The 25,333-nt window shown below is 43.2% G+C and overlaps 1 protein-coding gene across 1 annotated transcript in view; it reads right to left on the bottom strand.

The window, feature by feature from the left end:
- UNC80 (unc-80 homolog, NALCN channel complex subunit) overlaps positions 1-22,076 on the bottom strand; it is a gene marked incomplete at both ends in the record, with an annotated part of 122,590 nt that extends 100,514 nt beyond the window's left edge. The window contains 8 exons of the mRNA XM_084209398.1: positions 4,379-4,640; positions 8,064-8,203; positions 8,715-8,788; positions 10,560-10,683; positions 12,938-13,236; positions 14,129-14,285; positions 20,658-20,706; positions 21,985-22,076. Of these exons, the coding sequence (XP_084065524.1) occupies positions 4,379-4,640; positions 8,064-8,203; positions 8,715-8,788; positions 10,560-10,683; positions 12,938-13,236; positions 14,129-14,285; positions 20,658-20,706; positions 21,985-22,076 (1,197 nt within the window). The remainder of the gene's footprint in view (positions 1-4,378; positions 4,641-8,063; positions 8,204-8,714; positions 8,789-10,559; positions 10,684-12,937; positions 13,237-14,128; positions 14,286-20,657; positions 20,707-21,984) is intronic.
- Between the last annotated feature and the right edge of the window lie 3,257 nt (positions 22,077-25,333).

The following is a 25,333-nucleotide window of genomic DNA, read 5'->3' as shown; positions in this document are numbered from 1 at the left end:
ATGAGCAATCATAATGGTTACCCTTTGCAAAGTGCTTCATTTAAGATCTATGCCCTTAATAACATAACTTTTAAATATATATTTTGGAAATAAACTGTAAATAAGCAACACTGTCCATTCAAGAAACTTAATTTTCAGAAAATTTATTTACTCAAAGAAATCTAAGACTCCTAAATCAGTAAACATCCTTCACTGGTAATAACAGGGCTCCCTGTCCATCATTTTTGATATGATTTTCCCCCCTTCCTGTATCACAGAATGTCCCACAACAGCAAAAACCATGAGGCTCACTCACCCCAGCTTCAGTAGACCTCACTCAACTCACCTCTGCATCAAACCACACATGCCATACCTGCCTGCTGCAAAGAAGGAAACTGGCACAAACTCAGCTTCCAGCCATCTGCTCTCAATAAAGACCTAATGCCAGTCTTCCACGAGATGTTTGTGCAGCTGACCTGACCAAACTCCCTCAGGGCAATTTGCTTCTGCCTAAATATCAGCTTTTTTCCAATTGAATGCTCTTTTTCTTTGCTGTCCCACCAGAAATGTTCAGCTGAAAAAGCAGGTCAGGTTAAAACACCTTTTTGCTTTCAATGCAGAGATAGCCATATGTCAGGGATAGATGAAGTGACCACTATGACAGGTTTAGATTCTGCCTAGCCAGACTGAAAATTGCAGAGCCAGCCTCTGCAGTACACAAGTGTGCAGTTTAATGCCCAACAAGGTCCAGAAGAACCTGGTGAAGCCTTTGCAGCTGAAGTCTAACACCAGTTACAGTGTTTGCAGTACCAAATATTGGGGGTCACACATTTTTCAGAGACTTTTCAGACTAATCAGAAACTACACTTGAATCTTCCCTCTTAATTTTATCAGGACAAGAATGTAGGAAACACACAACAGCAAGTCTCCTCCTCACCAATGTTTGTAGTACAAAGGGTTCAGAGGAAGAGTCACATATAAAATCCAATACACAGTAAATCAGGATTCAACCCTGGCCACTCTCAACAGTGAGGCCAGCAAGTACTCCATAGAGCTTTTTTCTTAGCCTTTATAGCTCTCTGGCCCCTTCTGGCTATAAAACATTGTATTAAATTATTTTGGATTAAGTATCTTTGTCCATTGGTTACTAAGTCAGTGTTTAGTAGGTGGTTTGTGATCACCAAAAGACAGAGCAGGTCTTGCTGAGATACAAACCAAGCAAACACACAGACACAGTCCCAGCTTTGAAATTTACTCAGGTTAGGTATCAAGCAAACAACACCAGAGAAGCAAATTACAGAATTACTTTAAATCTACAGTGTGGTATACAATGCATTTTAATGAATCAATCCTGTTAAACAGTGATTAAAAACATGGCTATTCTGTGAAGTAGACTACATGAATTTATGATGAGCATAAGATGGATAATGTGGCACTGTGTGTTTTTAGAAATATTAGGCCATATTCCAGGAGCAGCTAGCTGGCATCTGTCCAGCTCCCGTGGCCACGGAGCCAGGCTACAGGATAAGGCAGCAAAATAGTTTGGGTTTGGGGGCTGCTCCTCCAGATTTTGTTGTTCCTATTGTGTTCCTCCTGCATGGCTGTATGTGTACCAGCTCATTAGTACTTCTCTCAGCTCTCAGGATATCACACTTGAGACTCCTGGCATTCCATCATCATTGCAGAGAGCACTACAGCTGCATTGGTGCTATGAAGAATTTTAGTTTTGTCTCTTTCCCCTGCAAATGAAGTGCAAGACTGCAGCAGCTTGTGAATGTCTGAAGGCTCCATGTCCTACACCTGCCCTAACAGTGAATTCACTGTGAATCCTTTATCACAGAATCACCAGGTTGGAAGAGACCTTCAGGATGATCAAGTCCAACCCATTTCCTGACACCTCAGCTAAACCACAGCACCAAGTACCACATCCATTCTTTTCTTAAACACATCCAGGGATGGTGACTCCATTGCTGAGGCTCAGGGAGGAGCAGGATCATCAGTTTACTGGTTATTCTGATAAACTGAAGAACAATAAAAACAATGTTGATTTGCCACAAAAATATACTGCTCCTTGATGTGATTTACAGGTAGATGTCTTTCTTTACTCAGTTTTTGCCTGCCACTTTATATCTTTCCTGCTGAATCACAGCATGCCAATGTTTTTGAGAAGTTATTGACCCCCTTTGAGTAGAAATGATGACACTGTGTTAGGAGTTTCAGGTCTAGACTGAAAAATCAGGCTTTAAGTATAATCCTGTGTCAGACAAGCTTGTGAAGGCTCAGTGTACAACCCCTTGTGTTAACAGAAAGGACAAATCCCAGCCTTTGGGAGGTGGCACTCTCTGCTCTGAACTAGCAGAGAGCCTTGTTTGATGACACTTATGTAAGAACAGCAGTAAAGTTCCTACAGTTGGCAGGGATGAACCAGAACCCAGCTGCTTCTGTGTGTTGCACAGGTTTCAGTCCTCAAAGCTGTAAAGAAGGGGGCATGAGTTGAAAGTTTTGCTGCCTGGAAGACCATTTCCCTTCCTCCATCACAGCTGTTCTGCTTAACAAACTGGAACCCTGGAACAGGATTCTATTTTGATGAAGTATGGCAAAAATACACTGGACTGACACAGAGGTCACCAAAAGCACTCAGACTCAGCCTTGGAGAGAAGCATGCCCTGGACAGAGTCCTCATGTTAGCAGCCACAGTGTACCCAGTGGAACTGCCAAATGGATTTAACAGAACAATATTGGAGAAGAGCACTGGAGTCTTCTGCAAGTGAAATAGCCTAGAAAAGCAAGACCTAGCCAAGCCTGTGAAAGGAAGGAAATGTCTTCCAGCATAAAGAGAAGAACCAGGGCAACACTAGTGCAACCAGTGCCCATGGAAATCTCATCCATACTGCCTCTGCAAACCACTGACTGCACTCCCTGTTGCACTGGGAGCTAAACTTTGGTTAGCAAATATTGGTTGCTATGAGCCAGAGCAAAGGGGCAGTACATGCATGGAAACAGTGAAACGCATCAACAGCAATGTATTTCAATTTTCCCTCCAGGAGATGATATTAAGGAGAGTTTTTTGTACACACACAACAGCCCTATAAAGTCTCCAAGCACAGGTAGATTAAGATTGAATAGCAATTCTTATCACCTGGCCTTAATGGAGCTATGTCAAGCTTTTTACAGGGATGAAACATATTATAGAAATTACACTGAAGTATAATACAATTTAAACAATACTGCTGCTGCTGAGCCCTTAGAACCACAAGTAACCAGCAGCTCTCATAATAAGGGTAAGAATATCTATGAAGTTCTGAGATCTAAAACTAACAGTAGCAATATTTACATCGCCTATGCTTGTCTTCTAGATTTTGAGCATCTGGGGTCTACTGGAGAAAAGATATTTCACCTTCCTTCCAGTCAAAATCTGTCAGAGCCCCAAAAGTAGCAATTTTAGGGAAAATACCAAGAATTCCCATATTTCCCATTCAAAAAAAGGCATTTAATAGCAAAATGAACAGGTCTTTTATTTGAGTGTGTAATAAAATCAGATGGCAAAAATAGAATCTCTGCTAAATTTTGTAAGGCAGTTCCATCAACTAAGTAAATCAGCATTTGCTGCACACGACAGGAAAAGAGGGCAAAACCTAAAAGTAGCACAAATCCACAAGGAGATTAACTGAAACTGCAACAACATTCCTTTTTTATCTCTGGAACAGGTGAACAACACAAAACAAAAAAAATATTTAAGCTCAAACACAAAAATATTTACTGCACCAAAGACATGAGGACAGGGTTCATTGTCCAAAAAACAAGGAGCAAGGCTTGACACCTATTAGGACAGTTTCTCAACTAAGACTATTTTGGCAAATATAAAAGTTATGTAATAACAATAGAAGTAACAACATGGAGAGCTTCTGCTCACTGCCACTGTTTACCAAGCCTAATTCAATATTTTAACACAAGTGTTTGTCTGAAGTGTGCAATCCTGTACTGAGCACAGCTCCTTTTCTCTCATTTGAGGGAGTACACCAGAGAAGCTCAGTGGGTCCTGACCATTACACTGGAATACAAAGGCATTGGTAACCATTTCTTCTGACAACTGCATTAGCACATTCTCACATTAAAAGGAATTCTCACACTAAAAACTAATGTTATCCCAGTTCACCTTAGATTAATTATCCCAAATCAACCCTCTAGCTCTCAGCAGTCACCAGCTGTGACCCTCTGCTTGAAATTCTGCGCTTCAAAGCCACCAATTCTGCCTTTCTGACTCCATGCAGGTATCTGACTGTAAGATTGATCTGGAAGCAAGCCCATACCAAATCTGTGCCCATCACTACCTGTTCAGCAACCACTCCACAGCATCACCACGACAGCAGTTATTTTCTTACCGACAGCAACCGCTTACCTGGGTTTTGTGGGTGTTCACCAGGGAGGGTGCAGCAGCCACCATGGAGCTGCTGCGAGGCCGTGGCAGAGGGGTAACCTCAGGCTCAGGAGGCTTCTCAGGTTTCTCCTGCAGCATGTGCCTCAGCCTCTGCAGGTAGTACATGAGTGACCACTGGGTGCCCTCCTCGGACCAGTGGGGCTGCAGCAGGCAGCGCAGCACAGCCACGTCGAAGTACGTCGCGTAGCGAGACTTCTGGCACGGTGGAATCACCAAGGACACCCTGTTCCAGAAAGCAGAGTAGAAATGTCAGTCCTCAGATTCCTTAGGCCTTCTTAGATACTCAGCTCTCTGCATAAAGTCCTTTGGGATTAAGGTGCCTAACTGAGGAAAGCATTATTGAAGGCATCTCACTGGATGTTTGGCTTTCAGATCCCCAGAGGATGCCAGTACATGCTGTTAGGTGTTTTCTTGGATAGGGGTGCTTTCTTAAACTGTGATCTGGTACCTGTGCTGAGTAATTTGTTCAGCAGGAAACAGACAACCCTTGAGCATCTGCTGTTCTGATACTCATAATATATATTTAGGAATGGTTTACATTTGCACATAGCAGCAGGCCTTACTTAAGAAAAAGTAGGAGAGGCAGCTAAGTTAGTTAACCTTTTAAGCTAATTAAATTGATTCCTATATAAATAAAATGTTCTAGAGAAATGCACCCTTTAAAACCCTCATTATAATTGTATTGCTCTATCAATTTCCCAATGGATTTTAATATGGGATTTCCTAAGTATTGGAGAAATTAGTACACACAAAAGCAAGGCATCTGTAGTGAGCTTGAAAAATGAGAATCTAGAAAGTACAGATTTCAAAGGCATATATGTCATTCATAGCCAATGTTTTTGCAATAAATTGCCCCAAACTTTTTATTCCTAATCTTTTATATCACTTTTCTCCCAGCAGAGTACAACTGGCCTGATCTACCCTTTGGACAGTCACTAGGTGTCAGGAGACAATCTGTCAGAAAGAAGCAAGTGAAAGGGAGTCATAGGAATGAAAACCACATGGTAAGAGAAGGTGTGAAATCCTGGAGGTGGTGCAGGAAGTCTGGATTTATTTTATTTTTTTGTCTGCTGAATACACATTTTGAAAATCTTCACTCTCTATTTGAAACACATCTCTGTGACCTGCTTATTTCTGGGATTATGGGATTCTGTAAAAATTAGGAGTGCTTTCATGCCCTATATTCTCAGACATTTGAGAATCATCACAAGAACATCAAGCTGGTGTTTTGGTTTTTGTTCAAAGCCATTTTTATTATCAACACTGCAGACAGGTCATCCCCATCTCCCCCACATTCTGAACAGATGGGTCCAAGGCCATGGTCCAGGAAAGCCTTAGGGAACAGCACCTGAAGTGCTGGATCTCCGCCCTGTGCTCCCAAGGCAGGCACAGAACTGGCTAAGGAGAAAGAGGTGTGCATGGAACACTGACACCAGCTGGAATCACATGAACCCTGCTCCATCTTACATGCCTGGAAACAGGGAGCAGGTGTCAAGGCTGGGCTTGGATCCACACATGGATCCAGAGCTCAAACTTGCAGAAGATGGTGCACTGCCAGCCCCACAAGCCAATGCTGGAGGCACTTGGCAACTGCAGAGCAGCCTCCGTCAACATATGCCAAGCTACACAAAATACACACACTCAAAGTTTCTCCCCTTGTGCTGTTTTCCAGGTAAAAAGGCTGCAAGTTTGACAACTTTGAAATGAGCTGTCACAAAAACCTGAAAAACTGAATTAGAGAAGAAAACAACGTGAAATGGGAATATGCTGTAACATTTTCCCCATAAACTTGATGTGAATGTCAAAGTTTAGGTCTTGTGCCACATAGATCTAGCCTGCAAAACCCCAGAAGTATACTGAAATATCCTAGCAAAGGAAATAAAACCTTTCATCCCAGTAGCAATGTGAAAGGTCTCTGCAGGACCCTGAGCAATGTATGGGGCTAAATAAACAGCTTTTCATGCTCCCCTATCTGTGGCACAGGCAAACCTGAGGCATGACAGGCTGGAGCAAGGCATGCTCTCCTTATTAAACATTTGTAACTTCCTGCAAAGTCTATTTCCCAGGCAGCCTGTTCAAGGTAGCAGCTGGATAAAGGGCTGTGGTTTGTTTGCTTCAGGATTAAACTGAATCATCTCTGTATGGAGAATTACACTGAGTGGAGGAGCAACACTCAGCTAGGATCAGAGCAAGCCATTTGTTTAGACAGTTTCTGAAGAAGCAGAAATTAAACTCTGTAGTTCATTTAGAGGAAAAACCAGTGCTTGTATAATCAGCTGGTGGTTGCCTGTGCCTGCAGGGAAAGTGGAAATGCAGCCTTCCTTCAACCCCTGGCCAAGGACAAAGGAATACTTTGGCTGTTGGTAAGCAGAGTAAACAACATTTGTTCCACAGTTATCTGTTGCTTGGCAACCAAAGCTCCCTGTACAGTTCTAACTCATCAATGAGTTCTGCAAATGAGGAGGCATAATGATGCTCTCTTCAAAGCCTGTCTGAGGCTTCATCCCCATGGCAACCACCAAACCCTGCTTGATAAATTGATCACCTGATTCTGTCCTCTTAAAAGGCTGCTTATTTTTTACAGCTGTGCACTCTCTGAGCAGTAGTGTTCACACACAGAAAAGCAGCTCTGTCCCCACCTTCAGTTTTACTGGCTCACATTAACACAAATTAAATACAGATCCAGAACTGACAACAGGCTTGATAAAAAATCCCTTGGGATTTTTTATCTTATTCCTGATGGGATGAGAGCCTTAAGGAATAGCTTTTTCCTTTGCATCAGTGAAAGGATGCCCTGAGCCCCCATTTGAGAGATCAGAACTGTTCCTAGCTGATTCAGAAAAATCACTCCATCTATATTTCTCTTACTGTAATGAAGCCATTTCTTAAAATGGCACTGTTTGGGATATGACATTTCTCAAAAGAGCTAAGTAACAGGACCAGAGTTTTCAGGTGTTCAAGTGACACTCCTAAATCCATAGACACTTAAGATTACAGCCCTCCCTCTGCAAAATCTCTGAAAACATTCATCTTGATTTACTTTATGGCACTACTGAATGTCCAGCACTATTGAAAATCTACTTCTATGTTTATGTGCCCAATGAATTTATTAGTGCCAAGCTGGAAACCAGAGCCTGAGCACTGCAGGACAAGCTGGAAGCATGTTTGATAGCTGTGCTGCTTTGTTAGTCTGTTCCTTTGGGTCAGTAGTCTAAAGCCAGCCATGCAGCAGGATGCAAAGGAGGCATAATGAAGACAATGGGGAGAGGCTTGCAGAAATTCTTTGCTGGGGGAAAGAAAATCTGGTCAGAAGAAGCCAGACAATACACCAGTTGCCTGAAGGTGAAACTAGCCTACAAGGGGTGAACCTGAGGGTTATTTTTTGAGTCTTTAATTCCAACATTCTAGAAAAGACTAAAGAAACTATTCCAACAGGCCAGCTAGAAATTTCTCTGAAGAGACCAGCATTGAATAACAAGTGCTGCCATCTTTTTCATCACCCAGAGCTGAGATTTGTTGAATTAAGAATTTGATACCAACGTCCAGCACCCTCAGCATGTCCAGACAAAACTGCATGCAAGATGGACTTGCGTGACCTCCACCACTGAATCACATCAGCCCCAGTTTCTCCAGAAGGTCTCTGTACCTGGGATGTGCAGAACTTCTCTCCTGGGAGGTTTGGGAGGACACACTTCCCTCCAAGGAATTTCCAGGATGACATGCTGAACCAGAAGCCTTTGGAGGTACAGGATCTGGCTGCGTTGTCTCACAGACCACCTGCAGTCCCTTCAGATAGTTGCAAAAAAGAAAATAGGTATATAAACGTATTATAGGTATATAAACATATTTATTTCTCCCATGTTACTTTTATAACTGCAATTTGAGCTTAGACATGACAGTTATTTGCACCATAAAACCATGGGAAAACTGATCAAGCCTGAGGCTTCTCAATACAAGGCATTGTACAGGCAAAGGGTATATTGTACATTGTACAGCTCTCTTGCCCAGAAGAATGATTTGAGATGGAAGGGACCTTAAAATCAAGCTCCAACCCTCCTGCCATACCCAAGAACAGACTTCCATCCTCTAAGACAGGATAAGGCCAAGGAGATCCAGACAGATACACCCCACACCCTTTGGCTCCCCTGCAAACAAGGTTGGGAGCCTTAGCTGTAAATAACTCCAATTTCTGGAGATGAAATACTTTAGGGTGGTGACTGCAAGTTCTCTTTCAATATTTATTCCCCCCTCCCTCAGCACCTTATTCAAGCTTGTCAAACTTTAGCACAGAATTTACCTCAGTACGTCCACTGTCCAGTTTAGGGGATTCACAAGTCACACTCTGATTATTGGTGGGAGAACTTCTCTTGGCTGAGGGAAGAAGTCAAAGCAGGACATTTCAGGAAATGCCTCGTACACTATAATGTACCTATTATAATAAAAGGATAAACCAGAAAACAAAACCAGCCATCTATTTGCTGCAAACTTCCTAGGCACTAGTCACAGCCATAAAAAGAAAATAGGACTGGGTTAGTTTTTTCAATTCTTTCTATTGTGTTTTCAACAACACTCTACTGAAAATCTCTATTTCTTTAAAATTAAATTTGAATATAAATTTCATCTTAAATCCATTCACCATGAATTGCGTTTTCCTGTGCAGAGTAGTGCCTTTTATTTTGGAGTTCTTAATCCAATTTGTACATACATTCAAGGTCCTTTTCTAGGTTACATCCCTCAGAGTGTATTGTGATTTCCAACTTTCCAAATGCCTTCAGCACAGGAAATACATGGATGTCACACAAAGTTTGAACTGTAATACTGTAGCAGACCAAGGGTATCACACAGACTAACTAGGATGACGTGTTGAAATCCTGTTGAAAGCTGTGCAGATGTGACTTTGAATCAGACTGACTGCAAAACAAATACTGCAAAGCTTCTTCGTTAGTTTTTTTAATTTGTTGTCTGAAGGAAAATTTAAGTAAATTTGACTTTGTTTTTTCCTACTTTGAGAAAAATAGCAGCATCTTCCTAGACATGAAAGACCTCATTCCAATTAGTATTTCTGTCCTGCTGAAAAAAACTTTCAAAACATAAAAGAGTATTTTCCTTCCAGACTTCACTTCTGAAACTATTTTAGGGATTTTCTGACAACACACAGACCTATAGGAAAAATCCAATAGTCAAAGAAAACTTAGGACTAATTTCCCTTGTTAGTTTCAGGGCTGAAATACCATATTTTAATTCTAGAAGTTGAAGCAGAGGGACAAAGAGCAAGATGTAAAAGACTGCTTTAAATCATTTGGAAGACCTGAACCTTTTTAATTCTGGATTTTCCCAGTAGGTCTACAAAGTCTTCAGAACAAAATATGACATCCATAATGACCTGTTATCAAAAAAAACTAATTTAGTGAATTACATTTTCACTATGGTGAAAATTACAGTTCCATGCTTTTGAGAACTGGAAGCAATGGTACAGCAGTATACCCAGCTAACTTGCAATTTCACCACCTTACAGGAATCATAAAAAGTTATTGTCTAAAATATAACTGCAAAAAATGGGGTTTTTTTAAGACTAGGCCAGACAAAAATACTTGGAAGCCAAAGCACCCAACTTCAGTCTCATTACGGCTGAAGAACAAAGGAAAACCAACCCCTTCCAGTACCCAAAAGTGAATTTATAGCCTAGGCCTTCGTTGGACCCTCTTGAAACTATGTTTTTCATTTTCATAACATACTGGAAAGGAAATTTTAGATAGCAGAACACCTGTGTGCTCTTCACTGTTCATTTTTGTCCAGTGAAGTTTGGGAAAGATTTCCTCACTCATGTCAGGCTGCAGTGAGATACTGTCTTCACCTTTCTTAGCAACCAAGGCTAACAGAAATTATATGAGGCTGATGGAAATGATAACTACTGAAAAGTTACAAATTTCCTATTTCTGATGGTTCTCCCATCTCCTATTTATTATTATGCAAATATCAGTTGACCCTGAGGGGAAACAACCTTAAACTACTCTGAGGTTTGACTGGCTCCTGCAGGATCAACATATTCCCTCATGTACAGAATGCAAGGGCAGCACCAGGCAAACAAAGGCAAAGGTTTGCCAGACCTCAGGAGCTGCACTACTACAGCAAAGTCACAGACCTGTAACGATGTTCCTGATGGGTTTTACAAGAGCATTGAAGGCAGAAACTTCAGGCTGCCTGTGTTCCCACATTGGCTGCCAAATGACAAGGCCACTAGCCAACCGGAACGTCAGGTCGGACTCCTAAAGAGAAAAACAAAAAGTGGTTTCCAGTCTGTAAAGCCTGTCATTTCTTACAAGAAATCAGGGATACCATGTGCAGCTGTCCAGTCAGTGCATGCTAGCTCAAGGGCTACTGACAGTATTCAGCAGGGTTCTATACATGTCAACTACGGCTAGTAAAAAATCACGGGGAAATTTCAGTCCAAAAATACACAAAGGCTTTTTTCAAGTGAAATTTCTCTTCTAGTCAATGAACGCTGTTTTTCTCTGGACATTAAACTGTAATAGAAAAGACCATTCTTGTCACAAAGTATCCCTTTTAATTATACATGACCACTTTATTTAGTATTCAAGCTCAAGTTTAGGATTTACACTCTAAGACTTGAACTTCTTCCCCAAAAGAATACTAAATATTTAAGCATTACTTAGAAATTGAGGAAACATATAACAGATTACTATGAAGTAGGGTTACACATTACTGTGTAACCCAAACAACATGGGTTGTTGTAACCCAAACAAACATGGTAACAGCAGTTTTGGTGGTATAATTTCAGGTGCACAGCACTCTCCTACTGAGACAGCCCCAGATGCCTTGGCATTTGGAATGGATGATGCAGACAGAGCTACAGGAATGGCAGGAACCCACTGCTTGTAGCTCTCCAGCCCTTCTATTCCCTACCCTCTGTTAGTGCTCTCTCATCATAATCAACTCACAAGCTTGGTTTTCATTACTGTTTCTACTAATAGCAACTTGCAAAGCTTTCAGAGCTGCTAGCAGTGACACTGCATTTTCACTTGGCACTGCCAGCTTGTGGTGACGTGCCAACACTTCTACCTACAGCTATGCAGTTAAAGAACTACATGCAGCCCCCAAAGCCTGATTTAAAAACATTTTGCTGAAGGCAAAAATCCTCCCAGAAGGTAGGACATCAGTAGTTTAGGTCTATGTGAACACGTGTCATCTTCCTTGAGCCCATGCATTACTCTGGCTATCAGGCAGTGCTCTTCCCCTGAGACTTAGAAAACACCAAGAGGACACTGCTCACTTAGTGAGCCACTTACATGCCTCATTTAACTCCTTTCCTGCACTTCCTTTTGATGACAGAAATGTGCATGCTTTAATTGGCTTTTCAGCGTTCATCACCACAGTATTCCAGAGATCTCAGAGATTTTCAAGGTAAACTTGAGGTACTGTCATTAACCCCATCTTGAAAACAACATGCCAGAAAGATTTATATAAAAAATTTTAAGTCCAGTCTCTAATAACCATGGACTACCCCCAGTTTCATTCCATTTATTCAAACAGCAGCCTGCATTTTTGTGTGTAGTGCAGGTAAGAATTCAGTATTTCTTCCTGTCCTGTCCCAGTAGCCTACAGACAATTACTAAACAAGTATGAAAAATGTGGACTAATAAACACTACTGCACAGGAACTCAGTAGCAGAAGTAGAGAAAGAATCTAGTTCTCCAGACTTGCTTTTACCTGCCTTAATCAAAAGATTATCCTTTATTTCCTGTTCCTTCCTACTGTTGCAGCATATAAGGCAGGATTAGAACAGATAGCCCCATCACTTCGTGACTTTATGGTCCTTTTTTCAAGGACCTACTCTTTCTCAAGGCCTAGCTGGAAACATAAAGGCTAAATGGCAGCCTCCCAGAGGCAGGAGTCAGAGCATGAAGAAAATGTCTTTTCATCCCGTCACTCAGCAAAGCTGATGCACTCAGGATAAAATTAACAGAGGAACCCCAGCAGACAGGAGGCCTGCAGCCTGCTTCACACTTCAGAACAAAGGAATGTTCCATTGCCTTTGCCACTGCCATGCTTGTAACACTGTCCTGCTAATTAGCATCAAGATGATTAGTAATGACAACAACAAACCCCAGTGGCAGCCCCATGGTGGAATCCCTGAAAATCCAGCAAGGCTTTTTTGAGCAATGGTTGAGAATCACTGGAGCAAGTTTAAGCTCATAATCCTTTCTGCAGTTTTTAGGATCCTAGACTTCACAGGGGCCACAGATCTTTGCCATTCCCAAAGGCTAAGAATGGCTTACTTTGTATATTTTTGTCTTTGTGCCTGCCTGATGCTGTGGTCATTGTTCATGGCACTGGAAGAATTTCTTTCCAATGGCAGCAGTATTCTGCCAGCTTGGTAAAATATTTCCAGCAGCACCCCAGTGTGCACTGTGAGCTGAATTAAATAACCACAAAGGCAGAATCATTCCTTTCCTGCTCAGAGCTGTCTCCACACAAGAACCCCATCAGTGTGCCACTTACTCTAATCCTGTGGACAAGGGGAGCAAAGAGGAACACAAACAGCTCTACTGTGGCCATGGAATTCTGGAAGAACTTCCTCCTGTTATTCTCCTCCTCATCAGTCACGGCGCTGGGCCGGGGATGTCCTGGTGATCCTTGGTTTTCAGCCTGGTGGATAAAGGCACTACTGCTCCCTCCCCAGCTGGAGCCTCTGTCTCCTCCAAATCTGTCATTGCTGCAGTCCTGAGGAGCCTCCAGCAGCATCCAGTGAAGAGTGTGAAGCAGCTTAGTTTCAGCTACTCCAAGCTTATCTTGATGTCCTGTACAGAAAAAAAATCCATCACATTATCTGACAGGGTTTCCATTAATGATACTGTTCAGAGTTGCACTGGAGGCTGGACATCCAGCTCCCAGATAAGCATTTGAAAATTAAAATTCTACAATGAAAAGCACCAGCATTCTGTCTCATTATATTTGAAACCTCCTAAATCAGAAGCCTCCCTTTATTTCCCAGCATTTGGAGTTCAGTCTCTGCAATGTCAGCTGCAGGGCATGGACAGCAGCATGGACACAGAGTGGTCCCAAAAGAAACTAACTCAACAGCTTGTCTGGCTTTGTTGAATAAGACAAAATGCCAGTGAACACTGCAAGGTGCTCAAGGAACATTGTTAAATGTTCCCTACTGGCATGCCTCAGGAAGCAAATTCCTGCTGAAACCACTGATGAAAACAGTACAAAAATAAGTAAAGTAAGCTGGATTTGGATCTGCCTCTCTAATGACTGATGGACTATCTGCTGAGAGTCACATGCATTGGTCTAAGTAAAAATAGGAAGAAAGACCCCCCCAAAACTGAATATATTGAAGGTAACTGCTGCAACTGCCATTGCAGCATGCCTTGAAGAAATACATAGTCCTTCAAGGAAACCATGCCTGCTGGGTGCTAAAATAAGTTCCATTATTGCTGGGAAATAACTAGCACAATGTTATTGAATACTCTGACTCTTTAGCTCAGCAGACCACTAACTTCACTGGGGAAGATTTCACAGGTTACCCTCCCATAAAAGAGAAAGACAATCATCAAGAAAGGCAATCCCCAGGAGAAACTAATTAGGATTCTAAGGATTTAGAATTTGTTGGCACCCTGAGCAGCAATCTGTCACGTTTAAAATGACAGCTTCAATAATGGAAAACAAGCTCACATGAACACTGACCTAGCTTATTTCTGTTGGAGAGCAGTGTTGCAGTGCAGTGCAGCACATGAGGGAGAGCAGCCTGGACAAGCTCCCATCGAGAAATGCTCTGGATGGCTTCAGAGAGAGCTGGAGAAAGGCCATGCAGCTTGTTTTCTACTAAAACTCTTTCAAAAGACTAAAAGTAAGAACAAAGGAAAAAAAAAAGACATTGTGTCAGTTTCTGCATGTTCCTTCCAGTACATGAACATCCTCTTTTCTAAAATCTCTAATTGTATAACTGAAGCACATTTTTTAATATTTGTTCTGAAAAATACAGACTGCAACTAAAGCTCACCAGACATACAGACATACTTGACTAAGAAATTAATGGACCACATATTTTCTGCAATATAAGAGAATTGAAGTAAGTATCATCTGTATATTAGACAGTGCTAACATTAAGCCAGACTTGCAGCTGTGCTGGGTAAAGCCAGTAATCCTGACTTAACAGTTGTGCTGGGCATGCCAGTAATCCTGTTACAAGTCACAGAAGCTAGGAGAGCCTGTATTTGTGGAGCTGAGTGCTGGATATTCTTTAACACACATGCTCTTTCAGTTTACTGTTACAAAGGGCAAATCACTAAAGGTATTTGGGCCCTAGGACATGTTCTCACACCCTGTCACAAAAAATAATCGGTGTACAAAATTTTTTTTGTCGAGCTATGATGTAATGGTTTTGTGAACACTTACAGAGCTGATGGCTGCAGCAAGTTCATTATTTCCACCTCAATCAACACAAAATAAGGCTATCTACTACTGAAATCCCTAAGGAAGCTGCTCCAACTGTTTCAATAAATTGTTGCTGTGATCAGATACAAAGATCTCATTACAGGTCACAAGTGCAGTTATATTCCTTCACTGAAGTACCTGCAGCTAAGATAATGACAATGAACATCCTTTCCACAAACCAGCTTAACCTCATGGCTACCTGTTTGCTGTTTTACCAATTTTACCAGGCTCTGGGCAAACAAGTAACTGCTGCCCAAAAGATGCTTCAAAGGCCCTCACTCCACATTCATAAAGCTTCCCCTGCAACACTAGTCATATCATTTTTTTCCCTGTAAAGTTGATGGGGTGGTAATAAGAATAGACTCAGTTACAAAGAAGAAGAGCAAAACAAGCATGTCAAAACATGTGCTCCTGAATGAGCAACCACTCCCAAGCATGGCATGCTAACCTGTGGCAACAGGCACCCTCCTGCCTGTGCCAGCAGCTGGCCACATCTGTTCTCAGTTTTTGTGGCCCTGTTTGCTGGTGTGGGCAGACATGAGCTCCTCTACCAAGAGGCTGGGTGTCCTGGTGCAGGTAACTACCATGGAGTTTTACAGCACCCAGTCCTGCTCACAGGACAGAAACACACATCTATCCATTAGAGAGGACTAAGTCTATGCCAACAGACTGAAGCCTGAAATACTGACAATAATCACCAGAGCAGCAAATATCAGCGTGCAAAAGGTCACACTGCCCACCTACTTGAAACACCAGGATGCAGTAAAAAAACATAATACACTTTTCTTGTGGACCAAAAATGGCTGAAATTGGAGGGCATTTGCTGTAATACATAGAAAAAACACTGGCTTCCTGAGGAATAGTCAAAAATAATGTGCCATGGATCACGTTATCAGCCATATGTGTTTCTTAGCACCAGGAATGGATAACCTGTCTTCCAGGGAAGGGATGCTTCAACTCACCCTTACAGTGATCTGCTAGGAGCCACAGCATTTGGAAGGAAAAGTCTCCTGCCATTCAATCCTATCAGCTCAGGAATGGAGAAAATGAAAGGATACTCTGAAAGCCCAGACAGGACAGGGCGCAAGGTACCCACTTTGCTCCCTGTAAGGAGCCTGTAAGTAAGGCCTGATTCTTTTCCAGTTAGGATTCACAGAGGACAGAGAGTGCATTAGTATAAAGACAACAGAAGTTTAGAGTAAATATCCCAGTAAAGGGATTATTACATAACAAAAGGAGGGAGCAAAGCAGCAAAGTATCCCCAGAAGAAGAACAAGAGGTGCATTGTTACAAATAGCACAAAATTTGAAAGAGTCAGTGAAAAACATGAGGTTTTACTTATTTTTATCAAAAGAGGACAGGGACCACTCCTTAGTCATTGCTCCAATCAAATACTCCTGTTTCCACTCATCCCTTAGCTCTGGGGCTCACAGAATCCTTCATTCAACCAATGAAGGCACAAGCCAAAAGGAAGGTCAGTGCAGGGGTAAGCAGTTCCTACCCACGTTAGTGAGCTGGACTAGCTCCCTGAAAGGCCTGCCAAGCACCAGTGCTGACCTTACTGAATTGAATGACCTCACCTCCAGCACAGAAGCCAAACCATAACCTCACACTTTACTAGAGTTGACAAAGCTGTTCAATTTGCAGGGCAGGGGGAGGAAAAAAAAAGTCACTGAGAACACCAACCCTATTCTGAAGTGTGACAGAAGACCCCTTGTTGCTCCCTGACTTTCTAGTCAAGGTCTCACTCCTGGGTACCTCAATGGCATCAGGTAGGAAGTCTCCCAGCAATTCCCTTCTGCAAGCTCTGAACCACTGTCTGCATGCTTCAGGAACTCAAGAGGCAGCTAAGGAGTTTGCAATTTTATCTTTAGATTAGGCTTGTATTTATCACAATATTTTGGGCTGCTGAGCCCTTGTGAAGATTTCTCTATGCGGTTAGCCACCAGATTCTTCTGCTCTTTCCAGGCCTGAGCAGAAAGGGAAATATTTCTGTACTATAATGAAAGATAAGCTTGTGGAATAGCTTATCTGATCAGAAGCATCTGAGACAGAAGTACCATATGTTGCCAGAAAATTCCAACACAAAAGCTGCTGTAAGGAAACCACTGAAGGTCCAACAGGAACATGCAGTTCTTTGCTGAACTGCAGGACAAGGACAAGGCTTCCTGTGGAATTTGCCTTGAGTTCTCCATAAAGCTGCAGCTTTTGTCTATACCAGACACTCAAGATGCAAGGTCCTGTGTTGCTCCTGAGCCTCCTTTTCAGTGTGCTGTGGCTCTTCTCTTTCAGGACCTGCTGTAGGGGCAGAAGACCTAATTTTCACCCTGCATGAACTAAGCAACTGCTGCTCCAGCTGAGAGGAGCTCCATGCTCAAATAAGAAGGCTGAATGAGAATGTCTGGAAAAGCTCCCTGTGAGTCAGAAGACAGATACTGTCATGCTCTGAGTATGTCTAGAGCCACAGCCTCAGGGCTGCAGCTTGGCTAAGAAAACAACTACCTACTTACAGCAGGCTTGTTCAAGCCTGCAACACCCCCCACACCAAAGGCAGATAAAGAACATCTGCCAAGGGGATAGTGAGGGAAGTTGGTGCCTTGGCTGGAGAAACAGTCCCTTTCAGCAGGGCTGTGTTTGTGCTCAGCTCCCTCAGGACCACTTACACAAGCACTTTTCCTTTTAGCCTAGTGGTGACAGCTGTTTTCATAGGGAATGGTGGCCAGCCTTGTCTGGCTGCCTTCCCACTGCTGCTGTTCTCCTTTTACCTTCATGTCCACCAAGAACCAAAGGCACTGCCAAATACCTTATGACCAGGATCAGCCTGGCTGCTCTGCCCTGAACCTCTTGTCTGGGCATCTTCAGCCTATCTGTTCCTGTCACAGCTGAGACACCCATGATACAGAGTGTCACCACACAATTTCAAAAAGCTCCAACCCATACACAGTAGCACCATGGCACTTCAGAAGGCTGCAAGCATCTGCCCTGCTTGTTCTCCAGCCCAACCTTTTATCCCCTCCTGTAGATGCAGTGCACCTGTGTGCCCTCTGTTCCCTTTGGTGGTTGGTCAGTGCCCCTGGGCACTCCATGGCTCGTTACCTTCAATAGCATTCACCTGTCCTGCACAGCTGCACCCAGTGGGGATGAGGCTGGGTCCAGCCCCACTCCCAATCACCACAAACCCTGTGCCTACATGTTCCCATTCCAGCAGCATTCTGGCTGGCCTTTGTCATGGCTTCCACTTCCCCTGCTCTAAGCCCAGGGAAGCTGAACCTGCAGTGAATTGCACAGGGAAGGAAGAGGCCAGGCAGGGATTGGCAGAGGGTGCCCAGAGGTTACCTGGGGAAGCTCAGCACCTCCTGTTCTACCCCCACAGGAGTGCCAGGGAGTACCCCTACAGGATTGCCCAGTGCAGGTACAGAAGGACCGTGTCAGAAGCACAGAAATTAAACACAGAGAAACAGTTAGTGCTTCTTGAACTCTCCTTGTGTCTTTGGAGGAGACTTTAATGCCCTATCCTCCCAAAGCTCAGCCTGCATCATGGAGGAAAGCTGAGACCACTGCTGAAGTCACTTTAGACTGACTGGAAAGAGCTTGATGTGCAGGCAGAAAGTACTGTCAGTCTGGGGCAGGTCCACTGTGCAAGGAAGAGTTCCTGGAAAGATTTAGGAACCTAGGGGTTCACAGCACAGGGGATCTAAGACTCCATTGTTTAATAAACATAGCAATAATATAAACATTCACAAGTAATGAAACACAGATGCCAAACACTTTACTCACAGAAATTCAGTTTTCTGCAACCATGTCCATTGGTTGGATCAAAAAATAAAGGTGGCCTCTTTCTGAACATCATTCCACAGCTATACTTTAATGATCCATAACATCAAAACACGTAATTACATTTTCAAAAACAAGAAAGAAAAAAAACAAAACAAAATAAAAAAAAAATCAGAAAAGAAGGAAACTTGGAATTTGCAGGATCCTCCAGAAAACATCTGAGTTCTCCCATGGCCAAAGCAAACCAGAGCAGAAGAATTCAAGCCTCAGCCTATAGACATGCCTACAGCAATTCTGGCTGGAGAATTACCAAAGGATAGATCATGTAACAGGTGCACAGGATTTTTAGGCACACTAGTCAATACAGAAGTGTTAGACAGTCAGCAGGAGGTTTCAGCAGACAAGTCAAGTACCTGTCAACTTCCAGAAACCCTGTCTCACCCATGCATCCAGCACTCTGCTGCCCCACTGGATAATATACAGAATATGTTGGAGTGGGCACGCCAATAGGCAGAGGAAGTGGATAAAGCAGAAGGCAGTAAATGTGTCAGTTCAGCCTCCCACCCAAAAGTTCCTCAAAGCTAAGTTCCACCTTTGAAAATTTTCTACCATAATTTAATGATTATGTTAAGAACTGGAGAAGAATCAAGTTCTTCATCCAAGAGGTGGAAATTTATTGGACCTTTATGAAATGCCTGTTTTCAGAGATCCCTCTCTCTTGGCTGAAGCATGTGATTTATGTTTAGGGGTTTTTTTGGGGTGTAGTTTGTTTTTTACACTTAGTAAATTCCAGTATGTGCTCTCAGAAGAAAGGTGCTTTGGAATTAGCCTTGGAGACCTGATGCCAAGAGCAGAGCAGGAAGCAAAGGGAGCTACAGGCAGAGACGTCCATCACAGAGAAGGGAGCTCTGCCCCTCTACCCAATAGTAACAGGTGTGAGCCCACAGAAGGAGGAACAGCCCCAGGTTAGAGGTGCTCCAAGGCATGGCTCCTGGTAAAGGACATAAAACAAGCAGCTCCATTTTCCAGATACTGTCAGTGGGCATCACTGCTGCATATTCTAGAATTGAACATTTTACTCACCAACACACGAAGCCAGCACTCCTTTATCTCTATCTGGTATCTAGCAAAAACTCTGAAAAATTTATGGATTTCTTAGAAGAAAATGACTCAGCAACAGATAAAGCTTCTCCAGCATAATGCCTTGTGAGAAGGAAGTCAGAAAATTGCTGCAGAGAGACCTAAGAACTTTAAACTATTAAGATACATGTCCAGACCAAATTTTTCCACTCTGTCAAGTTTGGCTGCAACTGACTAATGTACTTTAAGTAATCCAAAGACCAGCAACCATTCAAGGAATTCTGAAGTTCTCTAGATACCCATCTTATTGCAACTTCCTTCATGTCTTCCCCGTTTTCCTCCTTTTTGGCAGCAACTTGAGGCTTTATTTGAAGTACTTTTAGAGATAAGAGTTATTTTTATCTGCATAACAGCCTCCCCTTAATAATTCTGATAAGATATGCTCCCTCTAATTTCCAGTAGAAGTATTTCCCATGTTGCACAATGGTAAAAGTATTGTTCAAAGCCTGTTAATATTGTTTAGATTTCCCATATTATAAGCTTGAAGCACCTTTGGCAATCACAAATTGAAACTCCATCAGTCTCATGCAAAAAGCACATGCACACAGGATGAACTGCAAGACTGTCATGGCTCAGTTTGTCTATGTCATTATTTATTTCATTACTACAGCTTTACTAATGAAATATTTATTACTAATATCCAAATAATTTTTTTTGTTTTGTCTAAAGATGGACACAATATGCAGATTTTCTATATGGGAATAATTTCAAATCCTTCATGTGATAAAAGTACAAAATGAAACAGAATGGACTAAACCCAGTTCTGGTGCAAGCTGAGAAGCTTGCTGATCAGCACTGTGGTCAGACTGATCTGCATGAAAAGTTAGTTACTAACAAGCATTAAAAAACAGACACATGTACATACCACACATGAAGCTTCATATTGTTTCCCCAGTTTAGGTCTTAAAAATGCACTGAAAGAAAGGAGAAGCAGCATTAGAGACCCAGTACATCAAGATGTATTTTTCTTAGTTATTTTTAGGATTCTTCTCATGTCAGAACGTTGTCAAAAGGCTGAGAAACTCATTGTAAAGGAAGACATAAGCCAAAACTATGTTCAGATACCTGTTGATGACATCTGATAAACGCTGTTATCTTTTCCGGAAGAAAAAGTGCCCACCCCTGTATGTCAAGAGGTATTTAATTCAGCCCACACATTCCCAGGGATAAAATCTTCCAACAGACAATTTTCAGCCATTTTACCTCAGTGAAAGATTTTTAACATATCCTGTTTAAAATTTGTTCAATATTACTGAACTTTGCCTTGCCTCTATTTTAAGCCAGAGATCAACTTGCCAGCTCTGTATGAAATATTTTTTCTGCACAGCTGCTGATGTGGAAGGCTCATGGTGAAGTGCAGGCCTGTATGCTGTATGTAGAGAACATTCATCCTCTGCTATTCTCCTTCAGAATGAGATCAGTGTAAATATTAAAAAAAAATAATCAGGTCACCTTATTGCAGTTTTTCTTTTTTTTTATTTTATTTTGAAGGACACTGGCTGTGGCATAAGGGGATTTTGTGACCAAGGCCTTAAATTAGAGCCACAACCTTCAAATCTTCCAACCTCCCCCACAATGTTTTCAATCTAGAATCCTGCTAGGACAGGAGACTGACAGGACTCAGAAGGAACATAAAGCACCAGCCATACATTCAGCACATCTCCAATCCCTCACTCTGCAGCCCTGTGAAACAAGGGGAGACTTGGACATGTCTGTTTGCACGCTGGCCTCGCACAGCACAGATCACACTTGCAGGACAGCTGCAAATACAGAGAGAAGCAAAGCTGCAGGTCTGGTGCAGCACTGACGGATGCTGCCTCTGCTACAAGGGCTCCATGAGTTCTCTTCGAAGATGGGGGATGGAGGGGATGGGGAGCACGGGACAGGGAGGAAGGGAAAGATGCATAGAAAAACAGACATGGATGGTTTAAAGTCAAAGCAAGAAGCTGCCTGGGACTGCCTCTAGGTTAAGCTGCCTTGAGACCTCTTCCAACACCCGATACACACAAACTGCTCTATAGTGAGAAAAAAAAAAAAAAAAAAAGAAAAAAAGGTTGTTTTTTTCCCCACGGCTTCACATTGCGGCTGCAGTAATAACTGCATCCTCCCTGCCACTGGGCAGCAGCCGGCCCGCATCCCATCCACACTTGCACTGCCCTGTTGCAGCCGCATCCCAAGTGCCCTGCTCTTACCTGGTTTGCCTCCACAGGAAGGTCTGGATGGGCAGAGGGATGCCACGGCCACTCTCCTGCTCCTGGCCCTCGGAGCTTTTTCTTTTCACCATGACGCCGGTGACAGCTACCGCAGCCTCAGCAGACGCACCAGCCGGGATCTCCCATGGCCGCCCCCGGCTCCCCGCAACTCTTCACCCTCTCCCCTCCATTCCCCGCAGCCCGCCCCCTCCCTCAGCCCCGCCGGTGCAAGATGGCTGCAGAAGGCAGGGAGGAAATTAGGGGGAGCGAAGATGTCCGCGTCCTCCAGCTTCCTCCGTGCCTTCAGCACCTCCCTCTGTGGCCAGCTCCCGGTGCCCGGAGCGGGCGGTGCCGGGGGAGGGCGGCGGGAGGAGGCACCGCCCGCCAAACTTCCCGCACCGCAGCAACAGGGCTGCGCCGCCGCGAAGTTGGGGAGCCCCACCAGCCAGGGGCATTCCCGGAGCATCCCAGAGGCCGCCGGGTCGGGAGAGAGATTCCCTCCCTCTGCTCCCCTTCCTATACCCTCCCTACCCCTCCTTTCCTCCCTTCTAAATGGGCAGAGAAGGGAAGCAAGTCACAAACCCTCCCTGAAAGTGCAGATCGGTGATTGCGGGAGATGGGTTTGTAGAGAGTTCTCAAAGCCTGACAGAATGCTCACACTGTGTGCATCTTTATGCAGACTTAGAGGTTAGGAATGCCGACTTAGAAATGCCATGGAATAGGACAGACATTGCTGAGAGAGAAGCGGAACTAGAAACAAGTTTCAAAGCGTGGCCTTACAAATAAGACTAGATACTTTGGAGAAATAGAACTATCAAAGATGTATTGTATTATGACCCACGAGAGGGAATTTTAGATGATTAGATGATTTAAGGCACTTACAGCATGGCATAGCTAAAGCTGAGAGGCCAAGAAATGCTTATATTGTACTGTAATTAGGAAATAGTTGGCTTCTAATTGTGATGGCATCAATTATAACATCTTTATTGTATCACCCTTCACGTGAGACTGAAAATAGAATAAAAGTTTTTAAATCTCTCTCAGTTGCCACATCTCTGGGTCAGAAAAGGGTCTAATCCAACAGGTGGTAGGAGCAGAGGAACTTTGGGGTAGTTATTCCACAGATTTTTGTTACGCAGAAGAGCTGAGGCAGAGGTGGAGAGGAAGGGAAGTGCCAAAGCAGATTTACTGGTGTTTCCAACTAGACGCCGGACTGATTTGACTAATACGAGCACTTGTTTGAGTCAGATTTGCTAGAAATACTTCTCAGGCACTGTTAGATTAGCTCTCCTTCTCTACCTAAGAATGTAAGAGGATAGTATACTACAACAAATAGTTAATAGAATAAAATGAAAGACCAATGCAAATTCATCCCAAACAGTTTTCATAGGAAAAAAAAAGTGACATTCTGTTGCTTTAGATGAAACAAATAGCTTTGAAGTTCAGGATTATTTTCCTTACTCTTTCTTCGTGCATAGCCAGTGCCTTGCCCTGTCACAAGCCACTAGCAAGTGGAGGTCAGACAGCCCAGCACTGAGAGGAAACTAAATCACTACTTGGAATTTTGTTTATGATTACTTTGTAGTAATTGGAAATAGAACTGCAAACTGCAGTTCTAGTCAAACCTGCCATTTGAGTGCAGCATATTGCAGTTCACCCAGTCACAAAAGACACATAAATCCCTCTATTTGTACAGAGGTTTAAAGTTCTGATGCAAAACAAATCAGAGAGCAAAGGAATTGTTACATTATCAACAGCTGGCTCTGTCACAAGAACTGCAGGCATGAAGATGCAGATCTCAAACCCAGACAGGCCATGACCAGCACTAAACCCAGGAGGTGGCCAAGGTACTTTACATTAAGTTTGACAGTGGCTAGAGACAAGTTTTGTTTTCACCTTGTTTTGGAGACAATGGGCACACCAAGCTAAAGTAATCTCTGTGAGTAAAATTAATTGCATGTGTAAGAGAAGAAGAAATTTTACCATCTGGAAGATTTTATTTATCTCTATACTGAATTTCTGCTGGCAGCAGAGGCTTTCACATTCACAGTCAGCAATTGACCACACCTAAATACTAACACTACAGTGGATGCTACAAAGGCAAAGTCCTGAAAATGAGCCCCCTACCTTCCCTTACAGTGGGAGTAGAGAAGAAACAAGTAGATTCTTCAGGGAGGCCATTACAGCAGGACAACAGCAAAGTGTCCTGAAAATTCACCTAACTGTGCTCTGTTCTCTAGGCTACACTGGCATCTTGGGCTGGCACAGAAACACAGGTCGGCCTGCCTGCAAAAAAAATCAAAACTACTGCAAAAAGTCACTGCAAAATGATCAGGACTACTGCAAGAAGTCAAAGCAGGTGAGGGAAAAGTGGAGAAAGCTCTGCATTACTCCAACAACTCCTAGCCCATGCCAACTGCTCAGTCCCAGAAGATGCCCAGACACTAACCAGCCATTTCCTCTCTTACTGCAGGCAGGAGGAGTCTGACATGCCTCCAGATCACAGGATTCTGCCTGATCAATTCTTTATTCATCAGACAGTTGTTTACAATCCAGCACAGCGGGATTTAGTTTTGATCCAGAAACAGTCAAGGCTGGCAGGATGGCACAGAGTGGGAACACAGAGCAGAACGTGAGCATGAAGCCCCCACCTTACACAGGAGTGCTCAGAGCAGGGAGCTGCTCAAACCTCACTGCCTTGCACTTGTTTCCATGGTTATGCTCTCCAAGTTCGCACTCTTAATCAATCCCTGCTGTACACACTCCTAAGAATTCACATCTTATTTATCTGAACTCTCTGTGCAGAATCCAAGCTCTCAAGAGTATGTCAAGCCATTCTGTTGTGCAGCAGCCTTTCCAAGAGCAAAGCTGCAAACAGCTCCTAAATGCAGATTCCAGAGCAGGGAAAAAAACATTTGCCCACACCCTTGAGATCTTACTCTTCCACTGGCTGCCAGCAGGCTTCTGTCCTGGCTGAGCAGACTCATCATGAAAGAAAACCCTTTCTCTCTAGGGACAAGCAGTCATAGAAGATCAGCACTGATGGATGTCGCTCCTTCTATCCTTTCCCATATGGGTCTGTCAGGGAGAAGGAATGTAAAAACTGAGAGAAGCCTAGGAAAGCCCTGTTTTTTTCTTTAAGGGCTGTTAAACAGCATAAAAACATTTTATCTAAGGTTCTTCAGAAGTGTCCTTCACAGGTCTTGTAGTTAGCTCTGCTCAAACACAACACAACTGTGCTCAGAAACCAGGATAAATAACCCCTAAAACTGCAAGGATCCCCTAAAATGACAAGTTTTGCTGCTGTTGCTTCATGAATTTGGGCAGGAGTGGACTGCAGTTCAACTGG

This window comes from Fringilla coelebs (genome assembly GCF_963513975.1).
Source record: "Fringilla coelebs genome assembly, chromosome: 7".
Taxonomy (NCBI): Eukaryota; Metazoa; Chordata; class Aves; order Passeriformes; family Fringillidae; genus Fringilla; species Fringilla coelebs.
Note: the sequence above shows the minus strand (reverse complement) of the source record. Positions and strands in the feature narration are given on the sequence as shown.